This window comes from Mandrillus leucophaeus, unplaced genomic scaffold (genome assembly GCF_000951045.1).
Source record: "Mandrillus leucophaeus isolate KB7577 unplaced genomic scaffold, Mleu.le_1.0 Scaffold517, whole genome shotgun sequence".
In the NCBI taxonomy this organism is placed as follows: Eukaryota; Metazoa; Chordata; class Mammalia; order Primates; family Cercopithecidae; genus Mandrillus; species Mandrillus leucophaeus.
Window position 1 is genome coordinate 1,462,883 of NW_012105553.1, and position 10,075 is coordinate 1,472,957.

Sequence of the window (10,075 nt, forward strand, 5' to 3'; positions counted from 1 at the left end):
GCCAGGACCCTGGAATCCAATGCTGCTACATGGGATCATAATTAAACAATGGTGTTAGGTCTTATCAATCATCCTGTTCTTTGATAGTGCTGGTTTCCAGTTGTGGACAACTTTCCATGTGCTTTTAATTCATTAAATTTTCATTCATCCTGTTGAGTTAATTCACAGTGATTTTTATTCCAGGCTATGGAATTTTCTTTTTTATGTTTAGAGAATAATTATTTTCTTTTATCTGCAAACTTTTTTATTTTTATTTTTTTTTTAAATTTTTTGAGCTGGACTGTCACTGCCCAGGCTGGAGTACAGTGGTGTGATTTCAGCTCACTGTAACCTCTCCTTCCCGGGTTCAAGCGATTCTCCTGCCTCAGCCTCCCGAGTAGTTGGGATTATAGGCACATGACACCATGCCCAGCTAATTTTTGTATTTTTTAGTAGAGATGGGATTTCACCATGTTGGGCAGGCTGGTCTGGATCTCCTGACCTCAGGTGATCTGCCTGCCCACTCCCAAGTGCTAGGATTATAGGTGTGAGCCACCGTGCCCAGCCATCTTCAAACTCTTTAAAAACTTACTCACTTAAAACAATTTTTTTTTCAAAACCAACATTTTCTTACATGACGTTCTGCAAATTAAAGTTTTTACTTCTCTGAGAGAGACCCACCCAGAATAGCTATCACTTCCTGAGCCTCTTCTAGGCTTCGGCTGGCTCTTCCCAAGCATTGGCCATCTGGCACTCAGGTAACCAGGTGAGAGAGTGATCAGTAGCCCATTTTGTGGGGCCCTGGGAACACAGAGGGACAGTGAGGAGTTGCTCCCTCTGTTTCAAACCCAGGCTCTCTCCACAAGCTGCCTTCTACATGACTGAGGGAGGCTGAGGATGCATAGGACCTGGAATTACCTCCTCAGAGAGAGCAAGGGTCTGGATTCCTGCGTTTGTGGAGCTGACTGCCTTTTGATGCTTGGCCGCCCACCCTAAGCACTCACCAGGGGGGCTTGTTAAAGCAGATTACTGGGCCGCTTAGATTCAGCAGGTCCTGGTGAGGCCAGTGAACTTATATTTTTAGCAAGTTCCTTGGTGGTACTGATGTTGCTGGTCTAGGGGCCCCACTTGAGGACCTCTGCTATAGACAGTGCACTAATGGGGGTCTCTCTTCTCTGGCTGCAGTTTGTGTGTGTTGGCGGAAGCCCCTCCCGGATGAAAGCCTTCATCAGGTGCGTTGGTGCAGAGCTGGGCCTTGACTGCCCAGGTAGAGACTATCCCAACATCTGTGCGGGAACTGACCGCTATGCCATGTATAAAGTAGGACCGGTGCTGTCTGTCAGTGTGAGTACCTGCCCTCCCTTGTGCTCAGTCTCTAGGCTCTGCAAGGCTCTGTGCCCCACCCCTCTGCACACACAGACAGCTGGTCCCCTAACACCTGTTTACTGTAAATGACTGGGAGCAGGGTGAGCCCACAGTAGCTGGGATTCAGAGATTATTGAACCCGGGCTATTGCCCTTGAGGCTCAGTCTCCAGGGGAGACTAAGTACACAAATGCAAATACACAGCTGTGTGTCTACACAGTGTGAGGGTGGCAGGTGCAGGGAGTTAGAGTGCTTGGGGTATAGAGGAGGGACAGTAGGTGGTGCCCTGCCTGGAGCAGGATGGAAGGAGAGCCTCAAAGTACCAGGCCTCTAATCCCCTCTGCCACCTCACAGTGAGTTACTTCAAAACACATTTTGATTTAAGCAATGAGCATGGTGAACACAGAAATCTCCAGATTCTACCATAGAAGTCTTTTCATTTTTCAGTTTTGATTTTCTTTGTCAGGAGCAATATAAATGAACAGCTGCAGAGTAAGGAAAGGGAACCCCTTTTGCTGAGACGTGCATCCCTACCTCTCCAGTCAGCTGAGGACTCTAGCTATGTCAACCAGCTAGAACACATCGGGGAACCAAGGCATTATTCGGTTACTGATAATCTGTGCAAGCCTTTCCTGTGTGTAAGGCTCTGTGACCGATTCTAGCAGGGATGCCTCCACCATATGGCTCTGCCACAGGAACAGCCCCTGGAAAGTGCTGAGGCCATCCGGGGAGAGGCATCATGGAAGATGTGACACTAGGGGGGGTGCTCTGAAGAGGAGAGCAGGAGAAGGAGGTATGCAGAGACCCCAAAGAGAGGAAAAGGCACAGGCAGAAGTACAAGATCAGCAAGGCATCCTGTGTCCAGTGGGCTGAGGAACCAGCTGATTACTTAGTTTGGCTGAAGCAGAGGGTGTAGGGAGAAAAGAGAAAGGAGATAAAACTGTAAGCTGTGGAGGGGTGTGGGGGCATAGGATGGGTATTTATGCAGGGATTCAAATGCTAGAAGGAGCTGTTTGTTACCTGGCAATAGCAGACTGCTGCTTCCCTGCTGAGCCCCTGGGTCCTCAGCTGTTACCTATTTGACAAATTGTGTCAGTCAAATGGGGTTTTGTCTTTGACAGCTTTGCATACACTTTAAAGTTTCCCAACGTGTTACTACTTCTTAGATGTATATTTAAGAAGTTTATCTTCCATCATTATGACAATGGGCATGTTAGATTGAATTACATCCCTTGAAACGTCAACCAGAACATTGACAAAGTCACAACCTTGGCTTAACACGGGTGTTTCTCCCTGGTTCCAGCATGGTATGGGCATTCCTTCTATCTCAATCATGTTGCATGAGCTCATAAAGCTGCTGTACTATGCCCGGTGCTCCGACGTCACTATCATCCGCATTGGCACTTCTGGTGGGATAGGTAAGGTCTGCAGAGGGGCCTCTTGCCCTGTGAATGGATGAGGGACTGGGGCATGCCGAGGCAGCTTCTATGTGGTGTGGGATTAGAGACAAAGAGTTCCTTTCTTGGCTTGGTTCAAGGAAAGCTTGTTAACAGGAGGTGTGAAAAGAAGCTTGTTTTTTTGTTTTTGTCCAACCTGCACCCCAGAGCTAGGCAGCAGAAGGGCACCACACCATGCATATGGGGGAAACTCATCCTTTTGGGATTACACAATTTGTGCCTTCTTGTCTGCTTGATTCTCTCTTATTCTTTCTAATTCGCCTTCTTCTCCATTCTCTCCTTTCCTTTGCTTACTTTTCCTCCTCCCTAATCCTGCAGGGATTTGAAGCACCTTATGAGAAAAGCCACAGGAAAATCAAAGGGGGGAAGAGAGAGGTGCAGTACGAACCTCAGATAAGTGTCCTTAAATTAGCTTAAAATGTCCCTGTCCTCAACATGTTTTAAAAAACAAAGATGGTTGGCCGGGCATGGTGGCGGCTCACACCTGTAATCCCAGCACTTTGAGAGGCTGAGGTGGGTGGATCACAAGGTCAGGAGATCGAGACCATCCTGGCCAACATGGTGAAACCCCATTTCTACTAAAATACAAAAAATTAGCTGGGCGTGGTGGTGCATGTCTATAGTCGCAGCTACTTGGGAGGCTGAGGCAGGAGAATCGCTTGAACCCAGGAGGCTGAGGTTGCAGTGAGCCAAGATCGCGCCATGGTACTCCAGCCTGGTGACAGAGTGAGACTCCATCTCAAAAACAACAACAACAACAAACAAACAAAAAAACCCCACAATGATGGCAAAGAAAGAATGAGATTTAACGAGAAAGCAAAAGCTAACAAGTTGTTGAATTGTCTGTTAGGCAGATTTGTTTTAAATAAGTGGTCTCGCTTTCTGGGGTTCCAACCCTGTGCCATTCTTTCTGCTAAAAACTGGGTTCTAGCGATTCCTGCTCCCATCCAGGTGTTCGGAGCTCAGGGGAGAAGCCTGCACGTGCCCTAGAGAAAGTTGAGCTTTGACGCTGCTGGCTAGGCCTGTGTGTACTTGTTCCAGGCTGTCTAGGGCCTGGACTATCTAGGATTTACAGCAATTCTAGAATTTAAATTCTAGAATTTAAGTGTCCTGACCTTGAAAGGGGACTTGCTTTAGACCCAAATCTTTTGAATATGTTATCTTGTCTCTTTTCTTTTTGTTATATAGAGAGATTGATGCATACAATCTGTGTTTGTGTGACTGTAATTCCAAGGTTAGTGAAACTGTCCCTAGGACAACACACCAACAGCCATGAGCCGTCTGGGTCCTGCGGACTTAGTCTCCAGTGCCGCCCACCTGACACTAACAGCTGTGCAGAGCGTGCTGGCCTCTGCCAGGAACTCTAGCGAATGGTTCTTGAGTTCTTGCTCTAGAGTGATCTTTAAAACAGTGATCAGATAATTCTGGAGGGAGTAGTATAGATTTTGAATTTTCTTCAATTGCTCTGTAAAAATGGAAAGAGCAACTAGGGACGAAAACCAAAAACCCCTGGACATAGTTGATTATAAAAGGTGATGCGGTATCTTCACAAACCCCAAAGTATGAATGGGTGGGGACAAAAAACCTTAAGATCTGGGTTGTGTTGGCAGCTGCTCAGGGGGAAGCTCAGGGCAAGGGACAGACCTGAGAACAAGAGTCCCAGGCGCTCCTAGGAAGGTGCAGGGGACATAGTGAAGATGGCAGCTGACACTGGTGGGGGCCTGTGCATCCCAATGTGAGTGATGCTGGAATTCCAAGGGGCTTGAACACTCCAGGCCCTGTGGGTTCGCCAAGGCATCAGCCACGCTGTCCTCTAGCTCCAGCCCCGGTGCTGGGAGAAGCTGCTGCAAGGAGACTCTGAATTGCCCAGAACAGCCGCAGGAGTAGCAAGGGAAAGAGTTCAGATACATATGGGGAGCAAAGCAAAGGTCTTTGCAGTCGGCCATGTTTTTTAATGTTTCATGAAAACAACTGACTTGGGAGCTCTGGAAAAGATCTGACTTCTTCTTCCCTCTCCCATGTTTAGGAAAACCAATTTTGCATTAAAATAAGTATCAGAAACGGATCATAGTTATTGTAGTCCCTGCAGGTTGATAGACAAGATACCATTGACCAGGTGGCTTATAAACAGCAGGAATTGATCTCTCATACTCTGGAGGCTGCCAAGTTCAAGGTCAAGGAGCCAGCAAACTTGGTGTCTGGTGAGGGCTAACTTTCGGATTCGTAGAGCTCTGTTTTCTCCCTGTGTCCTCACAGGGCAGAAGGGGCAAGCAGCTCTCTGGGGTCCCTTTTATAAGGGCACTAATCCCACTCATGCAGGCTCCACCCTCATGACCTAATCACCTCCCAAAGGCCCTGCTGCCTAAACCACCACCTTTGGGGTTAGGATTTCAGCCTGTGAATTTTGAGGGGGAAGCCAACATTCAATCCTGATCCATGACAATGGTCAAATCCCATCTAAAATTATTATAACACAAAGAATAAGGAGCAGAGTAGTGTCCCTACAAGCAGGAAACTACTCCAGGAAGGCATGCCCAGAACACAGAAACTGGACCCTCATCATGCATCAATCTGAGAGGCAGGCCAGGTAGGTCAGGAGTTGGTCATAGTTCACCTGGGTTTAGGGTGTCGGACTTCATTATACTGTTCCAGTCCGCCTTTTGCTGGTTTACTTTTCAAGTATTTGCCTGAAATCTTGAATATTAATAAGGTAGGAAACAGGGATCAATGAAACACATCATGGTATATGGTTCAGTGACAGACGACAGTGGGAAATCGCAACGAATGGAAGCAAGAAACATGGGACAAAGTACCCGAAGGTTCCTGGCCATTTTTATTTTACTCTTTTTTTTTTTTTTTTTGAGGTGGAGTTTGCTCTTTTTGCCCATGCTGGAGTGCAGTGGCGTAATCTTGGCTCACTGCAACCTCTGCCTCCCAGGTTCAAGCGATTCTCCTGCCTCAGCCTCCCAAGTAGCTGGGATTACAGACACCCAGCACAACGCCTGGCTAATTTTTGTATTTTTACTAGAGATGGGGTCTCACCATGTTGGCCAGGCTGGTCTTGAACTCCTGACCTCAGGTGATCTACTCGCCTTGGCCTCCCAAAGTGCTTGTGATTACAGGCGTGAGCCACCATGCCCAGCCCTCTATGTTCTTCTTTGTGCCTTTCTCTTCCATAGTGTCCATAATGATCATTCATTAATTACTTTCATAGCTTAAAAAAAAGTGGAATGGGAAAATGGGTCACTGTGTATTTGAGAACAGTACTGGATGCTTCGTGTTTGGATGTGCGGGTGGATCTGCTTCTTTCCTCTGTGTGCTCTGCTGTGTGCTCCCTGGCTGCCCCGCTGTTATTTTATGTTGTTTTACACCCTGCTTTTTTTGATGTCTGCTTTTTTCCTCAGGTCTGGAACCCGGTACCGTGGTCATAACAGAGCAGGCAGTGGATACCTGCTTCAAGGCAGAGTTTGAGCAGATTGTGCTGGGGAAGCGGGTCATCCGGAAAACGGACCTGAACAAGAAGCTGGTGCAGGAGCTGTTGCTGTGTTCTGCAGAGCTGAGCGAGTTCACCGCAGTAGTGGGGAACACCATGTGTACCTTGGACTTCTATGAAGGTGAGGCCGTGGATACCAGGAGGCATCCTTCAGCCAGGGAGCCCTGGTCCGTCCCCTGATCCTGCCTTCTCACTGTGAGCTGGGATTTCTACGTGCCAAGCTGCTGTCTCAGTTGCACCTCTCCCGTGGTGGCCATAATGACCCATTTGAGTGGACCTAGGCAGGACCTGGATGGGTCTTGCTTGTCCCTGTGACCTTCTGGGCATCGTGGCGCTGATGTGTTGTAGGAGCTTCTTACATGAATGTGGTTCTCATGTCTCCATGTGTGCCTCAGGGCAAGGCCGTCTGGATGGGGCTCTCTGCTCCTACACGGAGAAGGACAAGCAGGCGTATCTGGAGGCGGCCTACGCAGCCGGCGTCCGCAACATTGAGATGGAGTCCTCGGTGTTTGCCGCCATGTGCAGCGCCTGCGGCCTCCGAGGTAGGTGGCACTCGATGAGCCTCAGCATCCCTCCTTCACTTCTGCTCTCCTGGAGCCCCTCACTGGGGCCCCTCCTCCTGGGGCACCCCGGTACCCATTTCTGGCTTCTGTCTCCCCTGCCCCCAAGTCACTTTCTGAACATACATGTCGTCCCCACAGCCCTGTGTTCAATGTCCTTTGATTGTCACATGACAAAATGCAGGATTCTCAGTGTCCTTGCGTAGGAAAAATGACAAAAAGGTTTTGCTGCCCCATGACGCTGCCTGCCACCAGCTCTCTAAAAAACTCGGCTTCCAAAGTGCTTTAACTTTCTGAATTGTGGTTCATCTACCCTCAAGGTAGTAGCCACCCTTGAAGGCCAACTCACAGCTCTGCAGAATCCCCTTGTCACCTCACCCGAAATGTGCCTTTCAAGGTGGTGCTTGCAGCCCTGCGCTGGTCCTGGAATGGGGAATTCCTTTTAGAAGGAGAGGCACAAGAATAGGGGAGGGACAGGGCAGGGTGGTGTCAGAGAAGGAGGAGCCTTCCGAGCTCCTGGACCAGCGCCTTCCCTCCCGCGCTCCATCCTCTGGCCCCGCCCGACTGCACGGGCAGCCCGATTTCCTGAGGAGGCCGAGAGGCTGCTCCTCACAGCTCATGGGTCCTTCATTCCGTCCCTGTGAACTGTCAGACCCCCGGCACCTTGCCTTGATGTGGCCTTTTCCCTTTGCAGCGGCCGTGGTGTGTGTCACCCTCCTGAACCGCCTGGAAGGGGACCAGATCAGCAGCCCTCACAATGTGCTCACCGAGTACCAGCAGAGGCCGCAGCGGCTGGTGAGCTACTTCATCAAGAAGAAACTGAGCAAGGCCTGAGCGCTGCCCTGCACCTCCACAGACCTGTTGGGATTACTGGCCATTAAAAGCACTGTCCAAAATCCCCTGTTGTGTGGACTTTGAGCATACTTTACACAAGAATCTAGAAAATCAGATCGCAATTAAGAGACAGAGAATCTTGGATTAACCACCCGGGAGATGTTCTTCCTTTTGAAGTTTCATTGGAGCATTTTCAACTATGTTAGCCTGATTTGGGGTTTCTTCAAGAACATTCTACCAAATTTTTGTGCTATTTCTAGGGAAATTTTTCAGACTTTAAAATTCTAATAGTAGTCAGATTTCATGTCACTAGATGAGAAATCTGACAACAGTGCCGGGAAACTAATTTCCTGATACATTTAAAAAATTATATGCACCACTTACAATGAGAGATGACTGAAAACCAATAAAGCAGACAACAGGGGTATTTGAGAAATAATGTAAACCTAAACAGGCGTATACACAGTTTCCAAGTTAGAGTCACACACATTCCCAAAACCATCCACACCAGCTTAGTCACATGACAGCAATCCTCCCACCCACTGTCCACACTGCTAGTATCTTGATCCAAGTACCTAGGGATGGGAAACGGGACGCCTGGGATCAAGACAGCTTGTCCTGTTGTTTCTGTCCATGGCTTGGCAGCCTAGCATTCATTCCTGGCCTCACGCTGACATTCCCAGACTCCGTGTCTCTTGGCTTCCTTTTGAGTTGCACCTTATAGTGGAGGGGAGAATCCAGGGTGGCCCCTCTGTCTGTCTCAGATGAGTCTGGCAGCAACTACTTCTTGGGCAGGCCTAGGTCCCCAGCTCAGGGGCAGTTGGGTCTTTGGTCTTCACTGGCTTGCGGGTTGCCCAGGGTCCTGGCTGACTTCTCAACTCACCCCACATCAGTGTGGCCACTTTCTAGTATTATTGTTTCCTGTCTTTGAGATGGACTTATTTCCTGGTGGACTCTAAGGGACACTCCCACACTCAGGGGCTCTGCTTACCAGTTTGCTGTGTGACTTGGAGTGGCGCAGGGAGGTGTGTGGGGACCTTGGTGTGAGTGCACACGTGGTCTGTGCACTCTTCAATGTGCCTTCCCTGTGATTCTGAGATTCAACCCAAATTGAGGGTCATTCAGCATCTACTGAACCCACATGCCCTTCTAGGTGCTAAGAGCAAGACAGACCCTTGTCCCAATTAAAAACTTCCTTCCCTTCCATCTTCTCAAGCTCTAAGGTCTGTAATACAGATTTGCTTAGGGTGGAGAGTGAATCTCCTTCCATTTCTCCCTCAGCCTTTCTTGGTCTCTTTGTTGAAGCTGTCCAGGAGAAACTGGAACCCTCAAGGAGGCTTCAGGGTCCTGGGATGTGGCTGTGTGTCATCTGTGCACCTGGGGCAGTGTGCTAAAGGCTCTGCTCCTGGCCTCTCCAGCACGAGCTGCAGGGGCTGGACTTGCTACTGTTGTGCACCCATCTGTCTCCAAATTACCAAGTGCCCCCAGACTTCAACTGGACGTCACCATGCCGCTGTGGGTGCAGGACCCAGTGTGGGATAGCCTTTCTCTTCTTTGACCAGCCAGACGATGTCTATCACCAGGCTCTGGGGCAGGCTGAGGATGCAGGTGCGGACCATTGCCCCAGATAGTAGGGGACTTGCAGGTTAATTTCTTCCACACCTCAACCCAGGGAAGTGTGGCCAGGTGGGCCCGCCACTTCCTAGGAGGACATCTTTGGTAAAGCAGAGAAAAAAACCACACACACAGAATTTAAGGCTAAAGAGGAGGCTGCTATTAGTAAGGGAAGGGCTAGTTTCTTTTTGAGGTGTTTTGTCTCTGCACTGCCTGGAAGTCTGTCTCGCTGTGGGAGCTGTCGCAGAGCCTGTGGCCTGAGCGCCCTCCTCCAGGACAAGGCAGAAGGTAAAGTGACTTCTGAACATGAGATTCTTTCTACAGGTGTCAATGGCCAAGTTGCAGGTGTTAGCACTGCACTGCCCTCTGCTGGCTATGTGAGGTAGGGCACATCAGCCACCCCAGGTGGATTTAATGGGGCGGCATCTCTGACCTTATAGGTGAAGGTGAACCCTGCAGTCCCTGACACGCAGGAAATGCCGGTTGAATAACACATCTTGTTCTGATTGAGTAAACATAATAACTATACTTATATGACAACTGAACTTGTTGGATTAGTTTATGTCGGCCTAAAAGGAAGAAGCTGAGGCAAAACTGGTAAAAGTAGAGAATTAACTGGATCCAAGCTTGAGGATTGCAACCCGAGAACATAGATTCAAGTTCCCCTGAATGAACACTCTGATTAGCAGCACTGACAAGTGGATTTTTAAAGGCAAAAGGGACAGGGAATGGGCTGATACACAGCTGTCTGCCAGGAATTCTCATTGGTTTACA

General features: G+C 49.0%; 1 protein-coding gene across 4 annotated transcripts in view; it reads left to right on the top strand.

Annotated features, from left to right (window-relative positions):
• UPP1 (uridine phosphorylase 1) overlaps nt 1–7,749 on the top strand; it is a 33,183-nt gene extending 25,434 nt beyond the window's left edge. For 2 of the 4 annotated variants that reach the window (XM_011996496.1, XM_011996495.1), the window contains 5 exons: nt 1,165–1,323; nt 2,647–2,761; nt 6,205–6,414; nt 6,689–6,835; nt 7,548–7,749. In XM_011996496.1, coding sequence (XP_011851886.1) covers nt 1,165–1,323; nt 2,647–2,761; nt 6,205–6,414; nt 6,689–6,835; nt 7,548–7,687 — 771 coding nt within the window. In that variant the 3' untranslated portion in view covers nt 7,688–7,749. The remainder of the gene's footprint in view (nt 1–1,164; nt 1,324–2,646; nt 2,762–6,204; nt 6,415–6,688; nt 6,836–7,547) is intronic. The other 2 variants (XM_011996497.1, XM_011996498.1) reach the window with 2 other exon arrangements.
• The last annotated feature ends 2,326 nt before the right edge of the window (nt 7,750–10,075 follow it).